The following is a 25,000-nucleotide window of genomic DNA, read 5'->3' on the forward strand; positions in this document are numbered from 1 at the left end:
CACACTAGAGAGAGAGAACACAATGTGAAGCAATGTGAAGATAATGGTACATTATTATGGGATATAAATTATATGTTAGGGAATATTATTATAGAAAATGTACATGTTTAGTGAGTTAGGTATACGTACATAAACATTGACTTACTAGGGAACAGATTGTCGTGGACCTCAGGTTGGGACGTGGAGAAAAGCTTCACCATGATTGGCTGATCACTTGTTCCATCCTCCAGTGAGAGCCATCGATACTGAAGTAGCTCCGCCCCCTGTCCATCTGTCAGTCAACAGAGCACTGAAGGAGGTAGCCGTGTAGGTAGGTAGACAGACTGATAGGCCATCGAAGAATTTCATTGTGGCCGAATTAAACGGTTCAATGGGCTTATTACATACCTGGGACAACCACAGATACCGGATTGTAATGCTTTTGTCAGAGAATTTGATTAAATGATTGCAGCTGGGATGTAAAGAGAATTTAAACAAATATAAAGTAGCACTTAATAAAGTCCCGCTAACATAGAATATCACTGTTTATTAAAATACAATATACCGCTGTGACTCCAAAATGTGCTTAAATCGGGCGTCTTTCTTTTATCTACTGTACCGTATTTCAATCTGTCCCGAACCACGTAGGACATCGTTACATTTTATTTACCGTTTGTTTGTCAACACGACTCTCACCTTTGTTTCTTATTCGCTCAGTTCGTCCAACGAATGTCACCAGGCCTATGACATCACACAGGTTGCCATGGGAAACTTCCAAAAGCTCCTCCCTGTTCAGGAAGTAGTGGTTTATAACATATAACATCAACAACTGTTTGTGTGTGTGTGTGTGTGTGTGTGTGTGTGTGTGTGTGTGTGTGTGTGTGTGTGTGTGTGTGTGTGTGTGTGTGTGTGTGTGTGTGTGTGTGTGTGTTACCCGCTGCAGAAGGTATATGAAGGGCTGGGGGGGCGCCGCTCTATGGGAACAGAGGATTCTGGGAGAAGATGCACCTGAGCCGCAGGATTCCTGCTATTAACACTGACCTCTGGAGAGACAGACAGGTAGACAGACAGACAGTGGTTAACACTGACCTCTGGAGAGACAGACAGGTAGACAGACAGACAGTGGTTAACACTGACCTCTGGAGAGACAGACAGGTAGACAGACAGACAGTGGTTAACACTGACCTCTGGAGAGACAGACAGGTAGACAGACCAACAGTGGTTAACACTGAACTCTACAGAGACAGACAGGTAGAAAGACAGACAGCTGTGACCACTGACCACTAGAGAGACAGACAGGTAGACAGACCGACAGTGGTTAACACTGACTTCTACAGAGACAGCCAGGTAGACAGACGTGTACCTATGTCCGACTGGTGTGTGTAGCTGGTCTTGACTCTGTAGTGATTCAGTGTGAGTGTGTGTCCAGGTCTCAGGGTTCTGTACCAGTCCAGACACACGCTGTTCCAAAGGACAACACACACTGTTGCCGAGCGGTCACACACCTCCAACACCACCTGCAGAGAGAGAGAGCAGAGTGTGTGTACCACCGTGTATCACTGGTTTTGTCTATCACTATGTGTGTGTGTGTGTGTGTGTGTGTGTGTGTGTGTGTGTGTGTGTATGTGTATGTGTATGTTACCTTATAAGGGCATTCACACTTCCGGTCTGTTTTCCCAAAATATATCAGGTGAGCCCTGTTGATGATGCGTACGACCAGGAGCCGTTTCACCACACCCCCAATGCCATGGCGACCGGAGAAAAACTCTTCCCTGAGCTCACGGACAGTCACCCGGGGACACACAGCTGCACACACACAAACGCACACGATTCTTGTGTTACAACAATCTAGAATTGAGAACGTGGGATGGATCTAGCAGGGTGGCGTCTACGAGGTAAGAAGGACCCGGCCCAGGGGAGGCATATGAAATGAAAACAGGATGGGACCAAGAAATGACCCCTGTGGAACCCCATATCGTTAGCCTCATAGCATAATTACCTAAGTCATATTTTAAGGTTCATCTTGTATTTAGTGTCAAAAATAGTGATAGTGATTATGGAATGTAAAAAGCACTCTGATTGGCTTAGGATAAGGTCAATGAGGCACAGTGAATCAGCAGCTTTAGGAGAGTAGAGTTAGGTTACATATCACAATATGGTCAAAATATGACAATGGAATTTATGCTAGGAGGCAAACGATATGTAAACATTATATATATATATATAATGTCTCAGAACCCGTGCAGAACCCTTGTTAGTCTTTTACATGAGGATGTGGTGATGGTACGAAACACGTGGAGCGATGAACAAACACTTTGGTTTATGTCTGCTATGTTCCCCCTCTTCCTTCCTCCGTACCCTCCTCTTCTATGCCTCCGATGTGGGTGGGGTTTTGGTCGATGCCGGGTGTGGGGGCAGAGCTTGTGTCGGCCTCAGATGTGTGGGCGGAGCTTCGCCACGCAGAGCCACTGTAGTCTCGGTTGTTCCACAGTGGCAGGAAGCAGCTTCTATTGGCCAGCAGCGGGACCACACCCCCTAGATCCGACCAGTAGACACACAGGCTTGGATTGGTAAAAAATGATCATGTGTTAAATGGGTCGATAATGAGCAGGTCGTCGTGGTTACCTGCCCGTGGGCGGTCCTCTGGAGAGAAACTGAACCAAGGTAGCTGCTGCCAGTCTTCATCATCCTCTTCATCCTCCTCCTCCTCCTCCTCCTCCTCACACACACAAACACTCACCAGCCTGAAACTACCACACACACACACACACACACACACCCAATGGAGTAGACAGTCTAGACATTTCTCAACCAACAGCAACATAATGAAGGTAGAAAATGTTTACCTCTCCACATGATTGGCTGAGCCCTGGTCCCATGGCCCCTCCCCCTGGTGGAAGGGAAGCGAGAAGGAGGCGTGGCTTAACCTGGACCCAACATGGAGGTTGTTTCTCTCCACCAACTTGTTGAGGACTGGGTCAAGGGTCACGCACAGCCGGCAGTCGCCATCGGTTACCGTCACGTCGTAGAGGTCGTCGCCTGGCAAGAAAGCAGTGGCACAAACCAATCTCATGTCCCCATAATGTGTCCATATGTGACATCCCCATAATGTCCCCATTAACATGCATGTGGGTGTGTATGTGCATTTGGTGTGTTTCGTGTGTGAGGGAATATGTGTGTTATTTGAGAGATGATGTGTGTGTACGTGCGTGTGTGCGCATGTGTATGGAAGGTCAAAAGGGTCCAGACTACAACTCACTTTAGACGTGTATCAATTCAAATCAACGTCTAATGTTTTTCACACCATTATTGCTGTTTGGTGTGTGTGTGTGTGTGTGTGTGTGTGTGTGTGTGTGTGTGTGTGTGTGTGTGTGTGAGTGGGTACATGCATGAGTGTGTGTGCATGCCTAACCAGACAGGACCCCCTGGGGAAGGAGTAGGGAGGAGTGGGGGTCTCTTCCATAGCGGTGGACCTGGAGCACCACAAGGGTCTGCCGACATACGACCGGACAGCAGGGGGTGCCACCCTACAATAACGAGTAATTTCATGTAGACTTTATAATATCGTTATATTGTATTATATATATCTATTATATGTATCGTTATCAGTTTACAATAGTCATAAATACATTATGTTGCATTATTTATTATATTTAGCATTATCACTCTACAATATAGTCATATACATTATCATACATTAGCACTCTACAAAACAGACCGAATGGAGGAGGGACGATTATGACGATATAGAAGGACGGAGGGATGATCGAGAAGACAGGAATGCAGTGATGACGATAGAGAGAAATAATGATGGAAGGATGAAAGAGAAAAGAGAATGATTGTTAGATGATAGACAGAATGATTGAATGATGATAGACATAATGATGGAGGGATGATAAAGAAGAGAAAGAATGATGGATGGACGATAGAGGAGAAACAGTGTTTCATTTGAGCACGTGACGTCATAAGGTTGAAGATGACAGAATGAAACACAAAGCAGACTGAAGACGAACAGACAGACGGATAGAGGGGTGCAGATTTGTCGCTGCACGGTTGCACCGCAGCGTCGTAGCGCCAGTTCAGAAGTGGTTGAATAAGGTGAGGAGGAAGTTTTGACCTGCTCTGCCGTCCCCGGGCAAGCCGTCCCGGGTCGGCAGCGGACCAGAGTCCTCCGCAACGCACAGCCGCTCGGTCCCATGTTCGTCAACAATAACAACCCGCTGCATGGTGGGAGATGGCTGGGAGGAGACGCTCTGTTGCCCTCTAGCGGTACTAAATAATAACTATATATACAAATATACTAACTTTACATATATATTAATTATTATTTGATCGATTGTTATTCTAGCTCTAACCGTTTACATGAGTTATTAACTACTTCATCTCTGGCTGCTGGGATGCGTCACATCTGAACTTACCATCTTGGATGAATAAAGTACATCCAAGTCTCACAATAGTACCAATTCTAGCATAGGGAGCCCTAAAGGGAATGGAACCTCCAACCAGTGTCATGGAATAAACAGAGAGATTTTTTATAGAGGGTTTATTTAACCTTTTCAATGTCTTGTCAATGTCCAAACTTTTTGATTGTGTTCCTATATTGTGTATGTAAATATCCCAATATAATGTAGATACATACACATCCCACTCATATATATATATATATATATATATATATATATATATATATATATATATATATATATATATATATATACACATATATATACGTGTGTGTGTGTGTGTGTGTGTGTGTGTCTCCAACACAGAGTTCAACAGAATCAACAAACAGCTAAATGATGAATAATAGGGTTAGTAATAAACATTATGATATAACTATTATAAGAAACCATATAACCGTTCAGGTCCAACAGACTAATCAGGTTTTATTTGTTCAAGTGGGCATTCTAGCTGGTTTGGTTCCATCTGGTTCTAGCTGGTCTGGTTCTGTCAGGTTCTAGCTGGTCTCATTCTAGCTGGTCTGGTTCCATCTGGTTCTAGCTGGTCTCATTCTGGCTGGTCTGGTTCTGTCTGGTTCTAGCTGGTCTCATTCTGGCTGACGGCCGTGGTTCTGTCTGGTTCTCTGAGACTCTATAATTTCTAGGAGGTTCTAGCTGTTTCTGGGAGGTTATAGTTATAGCTGGTCAAGGTTTTGGTTCTAGGTAGTTCTATCTGGTTTTAGGAGGTTCTAGGCCGGTCTAGCTGGTTCTAGGATGTCCTAGGTGACTCAATCTAGGTGGGTCTAGCTGGTGCTAGGTGGATCCAGTTAGTTCTAGCTTGCTCTTATTGGTGTCATGGTGGGTCTAGCTGGTGCTAGGTGGGTCCAGTTGGTTCTAGGAGGTTCTGCACAGCTCTAGGAGGCAAGGCGGTCGTGGTTCTGGGCCTTGAAGTGTTCAGAGTTCTGGAACTCCAGGTAGAGTGTGAAGAGGACGTGGAGGGACTGGATGCGGTTCTTGTACACCGGGATGTCCAACAGACCACAGACGATGTCCACGTACTGGGCCAGGTCACAGTCCAGCTCCGCACTGGGAAGCGCCACGCGGCCCAGCAGCTCTTCCACCTCGGCGGGCCACTCCTGCATCAGGGACTCCACGTCGGGCATGGGCCGGGCGTAGTGGACGCTGGCCGGGGCCTTGCAGCGATGGAGCTCGGATATGCTCTCGATCCAGCTGTCCAGAGCCTTCTGCTCCTGGTGAGGGCTGCGGATACTGCTCACCTTCTTCACCTGCAGGAGGAAGAGCCATGGGAGGTTGGAAGGAGGATCAATACAGGGGGAATGGATGCTTAAATCGCGTTATTAAGGATCAAATATTATCAGTGGATTTGGAGGCTGTCACCCATGCATGAATAAAGTTGTAGTACCAATACAGTTGTATAACTGCAGGTGTTCTAATGACAGGTGTACTGATACAGGTGAAATACAGGTGTACTACAACAGGTGAACTACAGGTATACTACCATAGCTATACTACTACAGGTGTAGTGCTACAGGTGTACTATTACAGGTATACTACTACAGGGGTAGTACCTCGGTGGTGTGGTGCTGCTTGGTCTCCTCTGACAGCCACAGCGACAGCACCCTTGGGTCTGACTGCTTGACACAGGGTTCATCCAATAGCAGCAGGCCGAGGTCATCGGGCTTACCATCGGGTCGAGGCACCTAGAGGTCAGAGTACACAGGCGTTAATATAGGTACCTTAAGGAAGGCGTCTAGGTGGTAGAATAGGTACCTTGAGGAATGAGTCTAGGTGGTAATATAGGTACCTTAAGGAAGGCGTCTATGTCTCCGACTGCTGGGATGTAGTCGGGGATGAAGGGTTTCAGCTTGTTCTCCAACTCCACCACCTGGGGGGTGTAGCTAAAACATCACAAGACCTCAGTCAGCCATAACAATCGCACCGCAATGTTTGTTATTTATTTAATTTTCATTACCTCAAGTCACCTACAAACGGACAGTTACATGTATATAGTATGTTTGTATTTGTAGTATTCAAATAGTTTTTTATTATATTTTATTTCAATTGGTAAATTTATTTGTATATATACTCTTGTTTTTGCACTCTCTTTTCCCACTGTACTGCTGGTCACTTGTGAATTTCTCCTAAGGGGGATTAATAAAGGACTATCTTATCTTATCTTATCTTATGCGGGTACACACTCTATTAATAGGAACACATTGTGATGTCATTATTGGTACACACTCCTCAGACAATAGAAACATGCTGTGCTGTGACATCATCATACCGTGTGATGTACTGGAACAGTTCTTTGATCTCCGTAGTAACAGGGAGGTTGTGGTAGTCGGCTGGGTCGTACGCCCCCTCGGGCGCCGAGGCCCCCTCCTCCTCATCATCATCGTCATCGTCATCATCAGAGTCCTCTTCATCAGAGTCCTCCTCATCCTCCTCCTCCTCCCGCTCTGGGCCCAGCCCAGCCAGGTTGCTGATTGGCTCCCGTCGCTTCTGGGGGCTCTCCTCCTCTTCAAACTCATCGCTGCTGCTATTGGCTGCCATTACGCCCCGCCCTTTTCTGCTCCTCGGCCTCAAGTCTCTCTAGAATAAGACATGATGTCATGATACAGACAGTAGGATGTCATCATGCCTCGATATAGAGACTGTGATGACATCATGCCACCGTACAGAGACTAGGATGAAATCATTTTTCGATAAAGTGTGTGTGTGTGTGTGTGTGTGTGTGTGTGTGTGTGTGTGTGTGTGTGTGTGTGTGTACCTGGTGGGTTTGTGGTGTCGGGGTGTACACGCTAGCGATGTCCTCGGAGTCGTTGACCTCCAGGCTCTCGTCGTATGGCTGGTTGGCCAACACTTTAGTGTCGCTCCGCTCCATTGAAACCAGCTGCCATCCGTCTGCTAGCAGCCCAGCTAACAGTAAACAAGATAGCGTTGACTTCAACGCTACACAATATAATGGTACTGTTAGCTCTGACGGTACACAAATGAATGTTGTTAGCTTTACAAGTGCACAAGCTACAGTTAGCCTTAACGGAACAAAAGCTAATGTTGCTTTCTATAACGATACACAAGATAATGTTGTTAGCCTTAATAGCTCACACGAGACCCCCCTAACGAGACCGCCCTGTGTCGCCGCCAGGACGAATGAGGGTTATGGGTCATAGGTTAAAAGTGTTTATCAATCAATACTTCTTCATACCTCCGTAGTCATGGCCTGGTGTATCCGATGTTAATGTATTCAGGTTCAAAGCTATGGTCAGAGTAGCCTAGCTACAAACGACGCATATGCTCTGTATCGTAGCAACTGCGCTAAGAATCCTGGGAAATGGTGTTTGGGGGCCGGTGTTGAAAGAGCTGCGGTGGAAGGGCAGTTTCCAAAAGATTATTATGATTTGTTAGATTATACAGAACTATAGAGCATGTGCAAATGGAATATGTATATGATTAAGCATTTTATGTGCAAAGTATCGGGCGTGAGTTCCATATTTGCGGCTCCATCTGCGCGACGCAGGTGAGCTACGCAAATCGGGCAGTGACACGGCATGTAAACAATTTTTATTAAACGAGGGAGCTGCGTTTTTTATTAAGCAGTTTCAATTAGTCGTTTTTGATGTACGTGGGCTATGCGGTTTATGATGTACGTGGATTATAAAAAAAAAAATTATATATCGCAGTAACGGGTCGAAGTCACGCTTAGTGGTCACGCCCGCTCTGTGCAGCCGTCCTCAACGAACCGGAAGTACTCGTAGTCATCACGTACCACGGCGGGATCTCGTTCCAGGGCGGGATTTGTCTGAGGAGCGAAGCGGCGTTCCCGGTACCGATTTATAACGCTGCAGTAGTCGTGACTTCAGGTAAAAAATAATGGAAGACGTTCGCCCATCTCCCTCCCGGTAAATCCACATCCTCATACATATGAACACGACGTTTTGCGGTGTTCGGGGGGCAACCTGTAGCCCCCGTGACCCGGGGTTAGCATGTGCTGCTAGCCGTGAGCTAGTTTGCTAATGCTGTGCTATTGTTAGCTAGTTAGCAATCTAACCGACGTGAACTCCCTCCTTTTCTCCACTCTTAACATGCTATAAACACACTACCTCCAGTTTATGATAGTATATTATGTGTAGAGTACAAGTAGTGAGTATGTACGTGTTGAAGTCACCAGTATATGATATAATATGATGTATTAGTACATGTAGTGAGCGTTCATGTGGTGAAGTCACCAGCAGCCTATATGATAATATGATGATGTATTGGTACATTTAGTAAGTGTTCATGTAAGGAAGGCCCCATAATATGATTGTATATGATGTATTGGGATTTAGTGAGTGTTCATGTGTTGAAGTCACCAGTACATGACTTATTACTGTATGTTTGGAGTGTTCATGTGGGGAAGGCACCAGTAACGTTATATAATAGCATATTATGAATTATTACTTAAAGTGAGTGTTCATTTGATGAATTCAGCAGTATATGATGTATGAGTAGTACTAGTAGTAAGTGTTCATGAGGTGAAGTCCTCAGTATGACAGATTATGATGTGGTGAGGTCGACAGTAGCCTATATAATAGTGTATTATTGTACTTGGGGTTCATTTGGTGAAGTCACCAATATGCTGGTTTATTATGTATAAGTGAGTGTTTATGTGGTGAAGTTACCAGTATATGGATGTATTGAGTAGGGATGGATGTCGTTAGGATTATAACGATACTATACTCGTAACTTATGATCCAATACCATAAGGGTACTCTCATCTGTTATTTTAGAAGAATACAAATACATTGCTTTATTTTTCTTTTATATGTAAAGAAAGGTTAATAAGCATGCCGAGTTTCAAGTCCGTGAGCGACTTTGAAGTGGACTTGTGATTGATTAAATAATGGGTTTGATGTTTAACTTTGACTGCGAATTATAGCACCCCCTGTGGACAAAGTGGTACAGTGGTATCGGAAATATAGCAACGGTCCCGTTTAATACGTGTTTAATACGTGTTTTGGTACCCGTCCAGTTGTAAAGAGGGTTCATCTGTTGAAGCCACCTGTGATCACAAATTCTTGTTAATCTCGCAGTAAACTGAACTGGTTTAGAATTTTTCATTAACCTAATTTGGACAAAGTCCCCTGTAGCAGTATTAATGACGGATTTGGTGAAATGTGACCTCATTAATGGGGGCTTCAGGGGATGACTTTGTCCAGGATTGTACCTTAAGGCTGATGCTGTGTTCCAATTGGTTCACATGTCACCCTTTTGTAGTGTTGTTCCCTGAATAGTGTAATATACAGTGTTCACTATAGGGAATGAGGCAACTAGGGAGCAAATTGGAACACTGACAAACTGTCTCCTCTTCCCTCTAGACCAATGGGAGACAGTGATGATGAGTTTGACAGGAGAAGGCGGGACAAGTTCCGGAGGGAGAGGAGTGACATGGAGCGGTCAAGAGAGAGGGAGGACAGGAGGAGGGAGGAATGGCCCGAGAGGTAGGACCTCCCCCATAAGCATCACTTCATACTTCTACTCCTTTGGTGTCTGCTGTGGGGAGGACTGGCCAGACAGGTAGCTCCTCCCCGAACAGCCTCACATTCCCACCCTATCACTCATATGGTTTGTATGTGTGTTGCAGGGACTGGGATCGCGGCCGTGACCGCAGGAGGGACTACGACCGTGGACGCAGAGAGAGATTCTCTCCACCGAGACACATGAGTCCCCAACACAAACGCATGAGAAGAGACTGGTAAAGCCTACCTCCTAGCTCCCCAATCCACCAACACAAACGCATGAGAAGAGACTGGTAAAGCCTACCTCCTAGCTCCCCAATCCACCAACACAAACGCATGACGAGAGACTGGTTCAGCCGTGCTCTTAACCCCTTCATCAGAACTGGCTGTAAACCAGACATTGACCACATAGTATGAGAGTTCCCTACAGGCAGGTTTAATTCAACGTTTTGATGAAATTGCACGGCAGACATGGGCTACTCACCTGAACACAGATCACACAAGCGCTCTTGTGGGTGACGTGTCGCCATTAAAAGATAAAAATGGCAACCTGTTCTATTCATGTTTATTACATTACCAACCTGTTATTAAGCCTATGAGTAGGTAGATATTTATGTATATTTTCCCTTTGTTTAAACATTGAAATGGCTGCTAAATACATTGGTTATAACCCTGCCACAACTCCTTCTTTTTAACTAACTAGTGTGCTATTACTGCGCACTAGTTAGTTGTGGCCAAATCTAACTCTAATCGAAATCTCCCTGAGGAGAGCCCTAGAACAGTTATTAAATATTATGATTACTACACTTTTTGATTTGACAAATATAGCTAGGCTTAATAATAATAGCTAAATGACGTGAAAAAATAAAATCCCACCGGTCACACATCCAACACCGGTCACGTCGGTAACGCCCCTGGCTTTAAACCTTGACTTTGTCCTTAACCCAAACAACTGTCTTTCTGTTTACCTGTCTCTCTACCTAACCCTGTACCTACACGTGTGTCTGTGTAGGGATGATCATCGAGGCGAGCCGTACCGTGGGGGCTACGATATGCCGTATGGAGGAGGGGGTCCTCCGTTCCCTGGGGGTCCCGGACACCCTGGCTGGCACCCTGAGCTACCCAACATGCACCCCCACCACCCTGGACACCCCCTGCAGGGCCGGTAGGGAGCCTCAACCTCAACCGCCCCATGTACCGGAAATAAAATACAATCAGCGTGTTCACTTAGGCTGTCCCACGCAGTTACTGGGGCCTGTATGAAACATATGACTAGTTGGCTTGACTAAATTCTCTCTCTGTCTAGTGGACTGTAGACATTAACCTGTCTTGCTCCCCTAGTAGACTGTAGACATTAACCTGTATCTCTACCCTAGCCCTGTCCAGTTGACTGTAGACATAACCTGTATCTCTACCCTAGTCTTGTCTAGACTAGAGGACCGTAGACATTAACCTGTCTCTCTACCCTAATCTTCTCTAGAGGACTGTAGACGTGAACCTGTCTAGACTGGACTGTAGACGTGAACCTGTCTCTCTTTTCTCCCCCAGACTGGGGATGGTGGATTCTGAGCTCCCCCCTCCTGGCCCGCCCGTCATGAGAAGTTTTAAGGTAAATATCTCCACCGTCAGGATTAACAAACTCTATTTGGTCCATTCAACCTCAAGACTTGACCGTGTGTGTGTGTGTGTGTGTGTGTGTGTGTGTGTGTGTGTGTGTGTGTGTGTGTGTGTGTGTGTGTGTGTGTGTGTGTGTGTGTGTGTGTGTGTGTGTGTGTGTGTGTGTGTGTGTGTAGGACTTCCTGCTGAATATGGAGGACAGTGTGGATGAGACGGAGGCGGTGAAGAGGTACAACCAGTACAAACTGGACTTCAGACGGCAGCAGCTCCAGGACTTCTTCATCACTCACAAAGAACATGAGTGGTGAGACACAACTCTCTCTACAGGTTATGGGGTGGTAGCAATAGTCTCTCTTGCTCTCCGGTTTATGGGCTGGTAGTAATAGTCTCTCTTTCTCTCTCTCTCTCCAGGTTTCGAATGAAGTACCACCCTGAGGATATGGTCAGCAGGAGGGCGGAGTCTCAGGCTGCTCTGAAGAGCCGAATGGGCGTCTTCCTCTTCCTTCTAGAAAACGGTTGGCTGGACAACATGTCACTCGACATGGAACACGCTCCCAAAATCATCAAGCTGCTGGATGCAGGTAGAGGAGCAGGAGGATCGACAGTTTGAAGGGACTATTCATTATATATATTTATCAATTGACTCACTCTCTCTGTCTCTCTCTTTAGCGGTGATAAAGATGGAGGGAGGCACAGACCATGATCTCCAGGTGTTGGAGCTGCCTGTTTCCACGTTGACGGGAGGGGAGGGGCCTGTGGGAGGAGGAGGAGGAGGAGGAGGGGGGGATGGGGGTGTGTCAAGTGTGGCTGCTACTCCAGTGGCTACTGGTACTCCTGGGACCAAACCAGACACTGAGACTGGGCCCACCAAAGACCAGAACCAGGTTCTTGAATTATAGTCATATTATTCTTATTATATTGATACATTATTCTACTTCTTATTGGTAATAATATTGTTGTGTGTGTGGTTTGGTTCAGGAGGGAGTGGAGGAGGGTCAGCTGAATGGAGAGAAGCAGGAACAGGAGAGCAAGAAGGTAAGAGTCCTTATCTTTCTCTCTATGACAACCAGTCCCCATGACTAATGGTCTCCATGACGATCGGTCTCCCTGACAACCGTTCCACCTGACGACTGGCCCCCATGACAACTGTCACCACAATGACAGGCTCCATGGCAACCAGTTCCCAGGACGACTGATACCCATGACGACGGTCCCCCCAAAGATTAGTCTCAACGGCAAACGGTCCCCATGATCACCGGTCTCCCTGACGACCTGTCCCCAAGACGACCACCCTGACACTCTTTATGTTGTTATTGACTCCTCAGGGCAGGAAGAGGAAGCGTAGCAGCGGGTCAGCTGACAGTGCAGATGGGAGTGGCTCCGAGTCTGACTCCTCCCACTCTGATGGAGAGAAGGAGGAGGAGGAGGAAGAGGGAGAGGAAGGTTAGTCAGCTCAACACACACCTTATACACATCTACTGTGTTTGTTCTGTATGTAAAGAAAATCTATTCAAGGCATTAAAAAAATATCAGCTGGTTGAAACCTGCAGAGACCCTGTTTGATGTGTGTGTTTGCCAGAAGGGGGCGAGCGACACAAGGAGCGTCAAAAGGAGAGAGAGAAGGTGGGGCCTCCTAAGCCCCGTCCCCTCCACCTCACCACCTCCCTGTTCATGAGGAGCATCGCTCCTGATGTCTGTAGAGAGGAGCTAGGAGCTGTACGTACTACACACCCGTCACCATAGTTCATATACACAGTTCATATACACACCTTAAGCACCATGGTACAATATACACACCAGGCTCACACCGTAGTTCAATATACACACCCAGCACTCACCATAGTTCAATATGCACCCCCAGCAAACACCACAGTAGAATACACACACCATAGTTCAATATGCACACCAGTAATTGTGTGCACATGTTTGTAGTTGTGTCGCAGGTACCCTGGTTTCCTGCGGGTGGCGCTGTCTGACCCCCAGCCTGAGAGGAGGTAAGAAAACCTATTTTAAAATGAGATGGAGTAGATGTATAGGTATACTATATATTATAAAATATATCTATTTTATAATATCTCTGGATTTCTGTTCAGCTCTAACATCTAATAATAATATAATGTGCTTTGTCAGGTTTTTCAGGCGTTGCTGGGTTACCTTTGACCGCAGTGTAAACATCAAGGAGATCTGCTGGAATCTACAGAACATCAGGGTAACGACAAATAACAGATCACCATGTCTTCTCTTAGCCAATCACAGGACACCACATGTAAAAACCCTGAATGAGCTTTCTATCAGATCTAAAGGTCTACTGTCTATCTAGTTAAAGAACCGTGATTTAGCTCCAGTAGTGAACAGAGGCCTGTCTGTCTGACTGTCTATGTATCTAGTTATAGGCCTATCAGGAAGCTCTTGTAGTGAACAGAGACCTGTCTGTCTGACTGTCTGTCCTTCCGTCCTTCTTTCTGTCTAGTTAAAGGACTGTGAGTTGGCGCCGGTAGTGAACAGAGACCTGTCTCGGAGGGTGAGGAGTGTGAATGGTCTGACTCATCACAAGCCGGTGGTCCGGAACGACATCAAGCTGTCGGCTCGCCTTGTCCACGCCCTGGACCAGAAAGGCTCGCTGTGGGGAGAGGAGGTACACACGCTCTACCACACACTCGCAGTGATGGAATAATTAAATGGAGACACAATACTGCAATACTGGACAATGGGATGATAGAGAGGAGATGATGAGGGATGTTGTAATGGTGGTTGCTAGGCGACAGAGAGCAATCCGGTGCTGAAGAACATAACAGACTACCTGATAGAGGAGGTCAGCGCTGAGGAGGAGGAGCTGACCGGCGTCACCGGGGGGAACGAGGCTGGAGACGGCAAGGACCCCAGCGACGTCACCGTGGAAACGGATGAAACACTACTCAAGGTATAATCAGAATACTTGTTATTTTACATAGATTATAATATGTATATATATTAGACAGACCTCACTCGGTTAACATTATATATTTATAAACATTTTATAACCTGTGTGTGTGTGTGTGTGTGTAGGTTCTAGACAGACTGCTGGTGTATCTGCGTCTGGTCCACTCGGTAGATTATTATAACCTCTGTGAGTATCCTGCTGAAGATGAGATGCCACATCGCTGTGGACTGATCCATGTCAGAGGACCCGCTCCACTGGGCAATATTACTACAACAGAAGGTACTACTTCTACTATTATATTACTACTCCAGAAGGCACTAGTGCTATAATATTACTACGAGTACTAATATTACTACTTCACTCAATCACTACACCGAGATTGTGTGAATTGACTGAATTGGGAGCTACGGTACAGATATGTGCAGACTTAATTGATATTGACGAGGTATTGATGGTTTATTGACAGTTGGCGAGCACCAGAAGATGTGTGAGGAACGTCTGGCAGTGCTCCTCACATCGTCTGAATCCCTGAGTGATGAGGAGGCTGCCCGACTGGGGAAGAAGGACCCAGACCACGAGGTATACTATATATATATATATATATATATATATATACACTGCTACTATACACTGCATATTACTATACACTACTACTTCTACTACTTTACACTATACTACTAGGGTCGGCATATGGTTCAGGAGGTAGAGCAGGTTGGAACCCGCTCAACCTCCTTGCTCCCCCTAGCGTGAGAGTGTCGAGGTGTCCCTCAGCAAGACCCCTCACCCTTAATGCTCCCGACGGGTTGGCTGTCGCCTTGCATGGTTGACACCACCGTCTGTGTACGTTAGGCAATATTGTAAAGCACTTTGAGTGGCCACTGGTTACTACTACTACTACTACTACTACACACTTGTACTACCACTACTAGTACATTACTATTATACGGTGCACTGCTGTGTTCCCTGCAGGTGGAGAAGTTTCTCGTAGCAAACACGCAGGAGCTGGGGAAAGACAAGTGGCTGTGTCCGCTCAGCGGGAAGAAGTTCAAGGTGAGAAAACGCAGCCATGCTACCACACATGCTTACAGAGCTTGGAGATGCTACCGCCATGCTAGCATGCCAAGAGCATACCTAGAAACCCTTCGGCTAGCATGCTAACAACAGACCTAGGAAACGCTAGCATGCTGACCAATCTGGAAACGCTTTGGTTGTTCGTTTATCTTGAGTAAGCGTTGCCGTAGTAATGGATGGCCTGGTTTGCTGCTGCAGGCTCCGGAATTTGTCCGGAAACACATCCTGAACAAACACGGAGACAAGGTGACCGCCGTGAGGCAGGAAGTAGAATTCTTCAACAACTTCCTGTTGGACGCCAAGAGACCCGCCCTCCCTGAGAACAAGCCCCCCCCACCACCTGTCCAGGGTGAGAAATTAATTCAGTCCCTCACACACATTCATGATAATCGTGTTTCCAGATGTCTGAACTTTTCAGGGATCCACCCCACTGCTTAAGAAAACATGGTTTTCTCTTCCCTCCTAGCCCCGCCCCCTGGTCTACAGGTATTTCCGGGTCAGACGCCACAGCAGCATAGCCTTCTGGGTTATCCCCCTGGAGTCCGACCGCCCATGCCGGGTTTCCCTGGTAACGGCACGCATACACAGACACACGCATGCACACACATTTTATTTAACAGCATGGTGCTCATGAGTGTGTTTGTTCTCTAGGAGCGGGTCCACCCTACCCTCCTAACCAGTTTGGCGGGGGCCGCGGTAACTATGACAACTTCAGAGGTCACGGGTCAGGATTCCCGGGAAAACAACGCAATAACAGGTATGTCTGTCTCTTTCTCTCTAGTCTTACAGGTTGCGCTTGAGATTAACAGACTAAAGACTGATGGGGGGTGAGAGGTTTCACTCTATTTCCCTTAGAAATCGTGTATCCTAATAGAATAACAGCAGGTAAAAACTCAGCAGGGACTAAAACTTTCAAATAAAATAGATCCGTAGGAAGATGAGTTTAAACAGTTTGACTGGACACCAACATTATTAGAAAAGGTGTCTGGAAGGGTTCAAATCAACACCATGAAGACTGGCCACTGTAGAAATAAACTATATGGCCCTTTCAGTTCTTGGTTTCTGTCTCCATACCGTGTTTCCCCAGAAGTTCTGCTATAACCTAGTAGGACTACTGGGTTAGAGGTTCTGCTACAACAGGGCTGTTGGATCAGAAGTCCTGGTATATTGAGGTAGGACTGCTGGATCTGTTTCTCTCTCTATGTATCTAACCTCTCTCTCTTTCTCCAGCCGGGGCGTGCGAGGAGACCCCCGCTCAATCATCGAGTACCGAGACCTGGATGCCCCAGAAGACCTGGACTTCTTTTAATCCACCACAGCTCCTTTTTTACTTTTTTACTCTTTTACTTTCCTCTGCAGGTTTGTTTGTGTGAATGTGTGTGCGTGCGTGTGTGAGAGGGTATGTGCGTGCGTGCATTTGTGTAGCAGCACTGATCATGTCATGTGTGTCAGTGATGACGATGATGAACTGTTCTGTGTTTGAAATAAAGTTCCAACCAGAAACTCGTCCTAACTCATTTTCATTAGATTAAAAGACAATGGAATATCAATGAAAAGTCACACTCAGACATTTCAAAGCATTTAAATTAGATCACTGAGGAGGTAGATTGAGATAAGCTGTTTTAAAAAGGGTTTGAGTGAGAAGTGGGTTTACATTTAAGACCGTGGAGTATATCCAGTTAGTCAGAGTTTACAAGTTATATCTTTAAGTATATTTAATTTTTAGACGTTATTCTACTTACTTTTGACATACTATAGTGTTATTGCAGTTCAGGTCTATGTTTGATATGCTGAGGGCTAAGTAGCTAGTTAACCAACAGCTGTGTGTTAGGACCCACATTGACCTCCTGATGGCGCTGTCGACCACCAGCCATCCTAAGCATTTAGAATGATTTAGCTAGACATTCTGTTCACTTCCAACGGGAAGAACACGTCCATAAACTTGATACATTATATATATGGTCGTCTTGGTTACACTTGTCGTCGTCGCCTTGGAAAACAAGTGTAACCGAAACCTGCTTATTATCGTAACGGATATCGTCAGCATTAGCCAGGGAGATGACGTTTTATTATTGTCGGCTAGAGGGCGCCAAACAGCTTAATGCCCAGCGAGGATATAAATACCAAAGTCGCATTCAGACACTGATGGAGGGGTGAAAGGGGGAGATAATGACGTGAGGTTGACGGAGAGAGAATTATGGAAGGATGATAAAGGAGAAACAGCATGATAGAATGATGTAATTATTATATAACAGACAGAATGGAAGATTAATAGACAAAATGATGTAAGGATAATAGAGAGATACAGAATTTTGTATGGAGAATATGGGATGGATGAGAAATTACAGGGTGAAGGGATAATAGATAGATAGTAAGATGGAGAGATGATAGAGGAGAGACCGTTAGATGGAGGGATAATAAATGATGGAAAGACGATAAATAGAGGGGGATCATAGAGGAGACATCGAATGATGGAGGGATGATAGAAGAGAGACAGATGATAGAGGTATGCATTGCCAGGGTTGCAGATAAAAATAATATGGTTAAAATGGTCTTACACACCATAAGAACACATCAAAGCGTAATATCAATATAATCAAATGCACAATTAGAATTATGTTTGAATCTACTCGTGGTGAATGATGGGGCAGTGATGTTAATAAGCCTATTACCTGTGCATTGTCACAGTAGGCCTATTTTGCCAGCTTTCCTTTTTGCCTCTGGCAGCAGCAACTGGGTTGATTTTAGCCTAGAATATATTATTACATTTTTTATTGTTTGTTTAGGTATAGTTCGCTCATCTTGGGTAAAATATGCAACTGTGGAAGACATGTTTGCACTTGGTCATATGGTGCAAACCCCTCCCCTTTTATGTGGACGTGCACACACACACACACACACACACACACACACACACACACACACACAGGGAGAGGTGCTGCCAATGTAAACATTAAATCATGTGACACAGGAAGAGATGGCTGAGGGAGAGGCAGGAAAGAAGCATGTTTGTGTGTGTGTGTGTGTGTGTGTGTGTGTGTGTGTGTGTGTGTGTGTGTGTGTGTGTGTGTGTGTGTGTGTGTGTGTGTGTGTGTGTGTGTGTGTGTGTGTGTGTGTGTGTGTGTTTTAGTCAATGACAGCATGCGTACCATTTAACTATCCTCCTATTGGCTTGAGCTGAAGACACTTACTGTTAGCATATGTCTGTCTGTCTGCCTCTCTGTCTTTCTCTCTGCTGTCTGCCTGCCTATCTGTCTGTCTGTCTGACTGCCTATCTGCCGCTCTGTCTGTTTCTGCTGTCTGCCTGCCTATCTGTCTGTCTGTCTGACTGCCTATCTGCCTCTCTGTCTGTCTCTGCTGTCTGCCTGCCTATCTGTCTGTCTGTCTGTCTGACTGCCTGACAGCTTGCCTGTCGGTCTATTCAGTTTGAATGTGATTGAATCATTACTCATGACTCTACAGATAGATACTAGCTGACTGGATATACCTGCATAGTCTTTCCTGCATTACCATTTAATTACCATGTCAGTACCAAATGATTGCCATATCATTCAAATACATTATCCCCATCTCTCTCCCACACATACAAAGATACACACAGTGAATATCGATTACAAGCACTGTACAAACAGTGAGGAAATGGTCCGGACTGTGTGAGTGAATCGAACTATTTCATTATTAACCATCTCTCTCTCTCTCTCTCTCTCTCTCTCTCTCTCTCTCTCTCTCTCTCTCTCTCTCTCTCTCTCTCTATTCAATTTAAAAAGTTTGGGAGGGATCTTAAAATCATATCATAAACAAAATGTAATAAATAAGATAACTTAGGTGGAGGCGAGACACAGGTGGCCTATCACATGTAGCATCGAAACACTGTCACTTTAATCGAACGAGCGTGCTCCGCGTGTCGCCGTTTGGGTCGCTGCCGCTTCCAACATATCGCGAGGACTTGAGGAGGAGGGGTCGCGAGATCTCGAGACAGGGCGACTTCAGTCACGGGGCCGCGCGCACACACACGCTGCGCGGCCACGCCACCGGCCGCTCCGCTCGCCCTTTTCTTTTCTTTTCTTTTCTTTTATTTTAAAACTTTTATATTTTCATCCGTTCATCCGCCCTCCGGTGTGTCGTCCGGCAGGCGACCGAGCACCGGTATCAAACTACCGACTTGTTCACCGACTGACCGGACCTGATTCCTCACCGCAGGGCCCGAAGTTTCCGTCGTGTCCGGACTCTTACTTTATTAATGTTTTAATTCTTTTTCACATATTTTACCGACCGGGTGTTTCGTCATACCGGGAAATATCGAGAAAACCCCCCAACCACCGATCACGGAATCCCCGTTATCAAGGAATTAAGGTGTGTGTGTGTGTGTGTGTGTGTGTGTGTGTGTGTGTGTGTGTGTGTGTGTGTGTGTGTGTGTGTGTGTGTGTGTGTGTGTGTGTGTGTGTGTGTGTGTGTGTGTACGTGTGTGCACGGGCGTGTATTTATATACCTGTGTTTCTATATATATATATATATATATACAACGACATATATGTGTGTGTGTGTGTGTGTGTGTGTGTGTGTGTGTGTGTGTGTGTGTGTGTGTAGAGCCCTCACCCAACGTTCTCTGCTTAACGGTACCGAGTCTCTAACTGGGTGGTCTGTCTGTCTACAATGTGTTTGAACGGTACCCGTGCCTCTGTCCGGTTGGTCTTGTCGGTCTTCAGTGTATTTGACCGGTTGATCTGTCTGTCTGCAGTGTGTTTTAACGGTACCGGGTCTCAGTAGTCAGTGTGTGCTGCCAGGGATGGAGCGGGTCCGAGCACCGTTCTACTACTGGCCGGGGAGGTGCTATCCAGCTTGCTAATGCTAACAGAAGTAGCCGTCTAAGACCTACTACTTCTAAAGTTAAAATGCCCTGCTCAAGTTTTCCTGTAGAAGCCAGCTGTGTGTGTGTGTGTGTGTGTGTGTGTGTGTGTGTGTGTGTGTGTGTGTGTGTGTGTGTGTGTGTGTGTGTGTGTGTGTGTGTGTGTGTGTGTGTGCGTGCGTGCGTGCATGTTTGTAAGTATGTGAGTTTGCGTGCGTCCGTGCGTTTGTGTGCGCATACCTGTGTGGTGTGTGATTGTGTTTCTAATGTTGTGGACTGATTAGATGACACTGACCATTATGTCTATCACCCGCTCTGTCTCTCTCTCTTTCTTTCTCTCTCTCTCCCTCCATCTCCCTCCTCTCTCTCTCTCCTTCTCCCTCCTTTTCTCTCACTCTCTATTTTACGGAGGAGAGAGAGGAGGGAGAGACAGCTGTAGTGGTATGGGAACCATTCATTATCACATTCCTCCTAGAAGCCCTCTCGCTCCATCATCTCCATCTATCTCCCTCTCTGCTCTCTCTCTCCCCCTCTGTTTAAATAACTCAATTGACATAGGTTGACATTGCCAAAGCAACAGAGAAAAATGTTTGGATGCATAGCCTCAAACTCTATAGAGTCTGTACCTTTCTCCATAGCTATGAGTCTGTACCTTTCTCCAAGGATATGAGTCTTTACCTTTCTCTACAGCTATGAGTCTGTACCTTTCTCTATAGCTATGAGACTGTACCTTTCTCTATAGCTATGAGGCTGTACCTTTCTCTATAGCTATGAGTCTGCACCTTTCTCTATAGCTATGAGTCTGTACCTTTCACAGTAGATAATGAGACTGTACCTTTCTCTATAGCTATGAGTCAGTACCTTTCTCTATAGCCAGGCTATGAGTCTGAACCGTTCTCTATAGCCAGGCTATGAGTCTGTACCTTTCTCTATAGCCAGGCTATGAGTCTGTACCTTTCTCTATAGCCAGGCTATGAGTCTGTACCTTTCTCTATAGCCAGGCTATGAGTCTGTACCTTGCTGTAGCTATGAGTCGTGTCTTGTAAAAGCTAGACTAACCAGTATCAACTGGTGTTTTTGTTTTCTTTTAATTTGTTTTCAACCTGACAAGGATGGTCTTTCTCTGTCTGTCTGTCTGTCTGTCTGTCTGTCTGTCTGTCTGTGTGTCTCTCTCTCTCTCTCTTTCTCTCTCTCTCTCTCTCTCTCTCTATCGCTGTGTAGGTGTAGATGAGTTGTGTGTGTGTGTGTGTGTGTGTGTGTGTGTGTGTGTGTTGTGTGTTTGAACAGAGCTGATGGCACACATTTTAAACTAGCCTAGCCTGTAAAACCACACACACATGCATACATAAGTCAAGTCTGCTGTGTGTGTGTGTGTGTGTGTGTGTGTGTGTGTGTGTGTGTGTGTGTGTGTGTGTGTGTGTGTGTGTGTGTGTGTGTGTGTGTGTGTGTGTGTGTGTGTGTGTGTGTCTCTCTAGGTGAGCAATCTACATACCGGAGGTGTTATGTGACAGAACATTCAAAGCACACACACACACACACACACACACACACACACACACACACACACACATACATTAGATATCTCACACATATATTGGAGGCAATGTGCTGTGTTCTTTATTGTTTATTGTTTATTGTTTATTGGCTGATATCTGATGTGCTGTCTTCCAGTTGGCTGATATAGATTGTGCAGTGTTCCTATTGATGGATATCTGATGTGCTGTGTTGCTTTTGGCTGATATCTAATGTACTGCGTTCCTGTTGGCTGATATCTGATTAACTGTGGTTCTACTGGCTGTGTGTAGGTGTGTGGGCGGAGTTAAGATGGCGGGGGCATCAGTCAAGGTGGCGGTAAGGGTCCGCCCTTTTAACTCCAGAGAGACCAACCGCAACGCTCGTTGTATCATCCAGATGAAGGACAACACTACCTGTATGTACACACTCTACTACAAACTACTTCACACTATACAACACTACCTGTATGTACATACCCTGCTACACACTAATACACACTATACTACACACTAATACACACTATACACTATAACACTACCTGTAGGCACACACTCTACTACACACTATGCCTCCCACTACTCAACACTATACAACACACTATATTACACACCACACAATATACTGCTAAGTACACACTATGGCACACACAACACACTAAGCTACACATTACTATACACTGAACACTATACTACACACTACACAATATACTGCTAGCTTCACACTATGGTAGACACTACAAACATTATTACAGATGACACACTAAACTACAAATGACTACACACTATGCACTATACGACAGTACGCTACACATTACTACACACTATGATACACACTACATTTACATTTAGGGCATTTAGCAGACGCTTTTATCCAAAGTGACTTACAATAAGTACATTTGTCATAAGAAGTGAAACAATATATCGCTGTCGGTATAGTAAAGATGTTCATAGAACCAAGTGCAAGTACTAACAATCGCCAGGCTAACCCATTCCCCGTATACAGCAGTGATAGCTAGCTAATGCAGATGCTACACAATTAATTACTATGACTATATACAACGTACATTAAGTGTGTACATTAAGTGCATTCATTAAGTGCGTTCATTAATTGTGTACTTTAAGTGCCAGGACGTACAGACAAAACAGACAATAGTTGGCAGAGGGACTGAATGGCTATGTCTAGGTGAACTCTGAACACTACTACACACTAAGTCTCACACTATCCTTTACACACTACTACACACTATACTTTATACTATACTACACAATACTACACACTAGTGAATGTGTGGAGTGGAGTGTGTTGTTATTTATTGACAAACTTTTCTTGGCGGTCATGTGATCTGTAACTGTTTATTTTTAGAGATACGCACACGCACAAACACGCACACCACTGAGCACCCACTGCATTCCAGTGTGTTTCAGAGTGTGTGGAGGAATGCTACACGGTGACATCCCAACAGATGAGATGATACGTTTTTGAATAGAAAGGATTAAATCACATTATGTTCAATGACATTCAATTAGCTCCTATTGTACCGGTCCTATGATATTATAAATAATTATATATCATTATATTATGTATCATTATCTTATATTTTATTATAGATTATTATAGATTTTATTCAATTATATATATATTTTTTTTTGTTAAGCTTATGTGTGTGTGTGTGTGTGTGTGTGTGTGTGTGTGTGTGTATGTGTGTGTGTGTGTGTGTGTGTGTGTTTGTGTGTCAAGGTATCTCCAACCCCAAACAACCCAAAGATGGAGCAAAGAACTTCACGTTTGACTATTCCTACTGGTCACACACTACGGTGAGACGCCACACACACATAGTATATAATTTAAAATCCATGTCTATATATAACAAAACAACAAAACAAAAACAGATACATTACAAGTGTAAATACAAATACACAAGAAGTAGACCACCAAACACATTGTACAGCATGTCATGCTAGATCTGATCCCAGTTCTGGTTTTCCTTAAGCCATTGTTTGAGATGGGTCTTAAAGCGGGATATGTAGGGCACTCCCTGATCACAAGTGCTGGGCCATTCCAAACGTTTACTTCCCATACTGACAGCACCGTTTGTTCCAATGTGGTGGGCCTATATGGTACCACAGCCCCCCCTAATGGTGGCCCTGGTGCCCTTGCATCTGTCAGCTGTCTGTTTAATTAAGTAATTGAAAGGAGATGGGGCAAGCCCATGCAACGCCTAAAACAGGCATATTTGACATTTAGAAAATGCTAAAAGTACAATAAATTATACTTTTACAGAATGTTACAATGCTGAAATGAGAATTAAGAGCTCTTCAAGAAAGCTAATTCCTTAGCTTTCTTGAAGAGCTCTTATGTTCCTTTAAGTGTTGTTACACCTGTAAGGAACCAGTTAGTAAAACAGTATGTCATATCATGTGATTCAGGTGGAAGAGCCAGACTTTGTGTCTCAGGAGCAGGTCTATAAGGACATCGGGGAAGAGATGCTGCTGCATGCCTTCGAAGGTAACATATCAATTCACAATGCTTAATCCTAGACTGTCTCGCACTGTCCAATTACAACACTCCATCCTAGTTGGTCACACACTGTCCACTCACAAAGCTCCAGGTGGTTACACATGTCCAATCACAATGCTTAGTCCTAGGTGGTAACAAACTGTCCAATCAAAACGCTCCGTCCTAGGTTGTTCAACACTGTCCGTCACAACGCCTGTCCGTCACAAATCCTAGGTGGTAATACACTATCCAATCAATGGTTGCTGATGATGGTTATGATGATGATGATGAAGGTGACGATGATGATTGTGCTGATGATGCCTGTGAGGAAGTTGATGGTGGTGGTGATGATGATGAAGGTGAGGGTGCCGGTTATGATGTGTTTCTCCAGGATACAACGTGTGTATCTTTGCGTATGGTCAGACGGGAGGAGGAAAGAGCTACACTATGATGGGCAGACAGGAGCCTGGACAAGAAGGAATCATACCTCAGGTATTCTGATGATATATGCATACTGTATCAGATAGATATGTATCATATGTACACTGTTTCATATATATATGTATATACTTACATGTTATAAGTATAACTTATG

The 25,000-nt window shown here is 45.1% G+C and overlaps 4 protein-coding genes across 8 annotated transcripts in view; 2 read left to right on the forward strand and 2 right to left on the reverse strand.

Annotated features, from left to right (window-relative positions):
• Positions 1–3,052, reverse strand: part of LOC311368701 (RPA-related protein RADX) — a gene marked incomplete at its 5' end in the record, with an annotated part of 6,647 nt that extends 3,595 nt beyond the window's left edge. The window contains 8 exons of the mRNA XM_084487492.1: positions 146–271; positions 676–767; positions 914–1,022; positions 1,343–1,496; positions 1,622–1,785; positions 2,338–2,514; positions 2,605–2,729; positions 2,826–3,052. Coding sequence (XP_084343618.1) covers positions 146–271; positions 676–767; positions 914–1,022; positions 1,343–1,496; positions 1,622–1,785; positions 2,338–2,514; positions 2,605–2,729; positions 2,826–3,052 — 1,174 coding nt within the window. The remainder of the gene's footprint in view (positions 1–145; positions 272–675; positions 768–913; positions 1,023–1,342; positions 1,497–1,621; positions 1,786–2,337; positions 2,515–2,604; positions 2,730–2,825) is intronic.
• A 1,686-nt stretch (positions 3,053–4,738) lies between these two features.
• ift46 (intraflagellar transport 46 homolog (Chlamydomonas)) lies at positions 4,739–7,759 on the reverse strand. 3 transcript variants are annotated; one of them, XM_084487254.1, is made up of 6 exons: positions 7,648–7,759; positions 7,210–7,391; positions 6,724–7,031; positions 6,244–6,337; positions 6,008–6,139; positions 4,739–5,704 (listed from the first exon to the last, which is right to left on the reverse strand). In XM_084487254.1, the coding sequence occupies exons 2-6, from the start codon at positions 7,321–7,323 to the stop codon at positions 5,333–5,335; spliced, it is 1,020 nt and encodes a 339-aa protein (XP_084343380.1). In that variant the 5' UTR covers positions 7,324–7,391; positions 7,648–7,759; the 3' UTR covers positions 4,739–5,332. The 3 variants fall into 3 exon arrangements, with proteins under 3 accessions (XP_084343380.1, XP_084343381.1, XP_084343382.1); XM_084487255.1 differs by having other exon boundaries at positions 7,210–7,358; positions 7,648–7,740; XM_084487256.1 differs by lacking the exon at positions 7,648–7,759 and having other exon boundaries at positions 7,210–7,532.
• A 460-nt stretch (positions 7,760–8,219) lies between these two features.
• On the forward strand, positions 8,220–17,032 carry LOC311368339 (serrate RNA effector molecule homolog). Of its 3 annotated transcripts, none has more exons than XM_084487141.1 (22): positions 8,220–8,302; positions 9,800–9,922; positions 10,066–10,176; positions 10,953–11,105; positions 11,489–11,549; positions 11,734–11,861; positions 11,969–12,138; positions 12,227–12,441; positions 12,536–12,592; positions 12,883–13,000; positions 13,137–13,273; positions 13,490–13,551; positions 13,688–13,766; positions 14,028–14,192; positions 14,316–14,477; positions 14,603–14,756; positions 14,944–15,056; positions 15,447–15,527; positions 15,747–15,897; positions 16,015–16,116; positions 16,200–16,305; positions 16,779–17,032. In XM_084487141.1, the coding sequence occupies exons 2-22, from the start codon at positions 9,804–9,806 to the stop codon at positions 16,855–16,857; spliced, it is 2,523 nt and encodes an 840-aa protein (XP_084343267.1). In that variant the 5' UTR covers positions 8,220–8,302; positions 9,800–9,803; the 3' UTR covers positions 16,858–17,032. The 3 variants fall into 3 exon arrangements, with proteins under 3 accessions (XP_084343267.1, XP_084343266.1, XP_084343268.1); XM_084487140.1 differs by having other exon boundaries at positions 8,233–8,341; XM_084487142.1 differs by lacking the exons at positions 8,220–8,302; positions 9,800–9,922; positions 10,066–10,176 and adding an exon at positions 10,213–10,233.
• Positions 17,033–19,559: 2,527 nt separating this feature from the next.
• LOC311368607 (kinesin-like protein KIF1C) overlaps positions 19,560–25,000 on the forward strand; it is an 18,265-nt gene continuing 12,824 nt past the window's right edge. Inside the window, exons 1-5 of the mRNA XM_084487410.1 lie at positions 19,560–19,901; positions 22,200–22,324; positions 23,647–23,723; positions 24,336–24,414; positions 24,797–24,897. Coding sequence (XP_084343536.1) covers positions 22,219–22,324; positions 23,647–23,723; positions 24,336–24,414; positions 24,797–24,897 — 363 coding nt within the window. The 5' untranslated portion in view covers positions 19,560–19,901; positions 22,200–22,218. The remainder of the gene's footprint in view (positions 19,902–22,199; positions 22,325–23,646; positions 23,724–24,335; positions 24,415–24,796; positions 24,898–25,000) is intronic.

This window comes from Micromesistius poutassou (assembly GCF_964030765.1).
Source record: "Micromesistius poutassou genome assembly, chromosome: 23".
In the NCBI taxonomy this organism is placed as follows: Eukaryota; Metazoa; Chordata; class Actinopteri; order Gadiformes; family Gadidae; genus Micromesistius; species Micromesistius poutassou.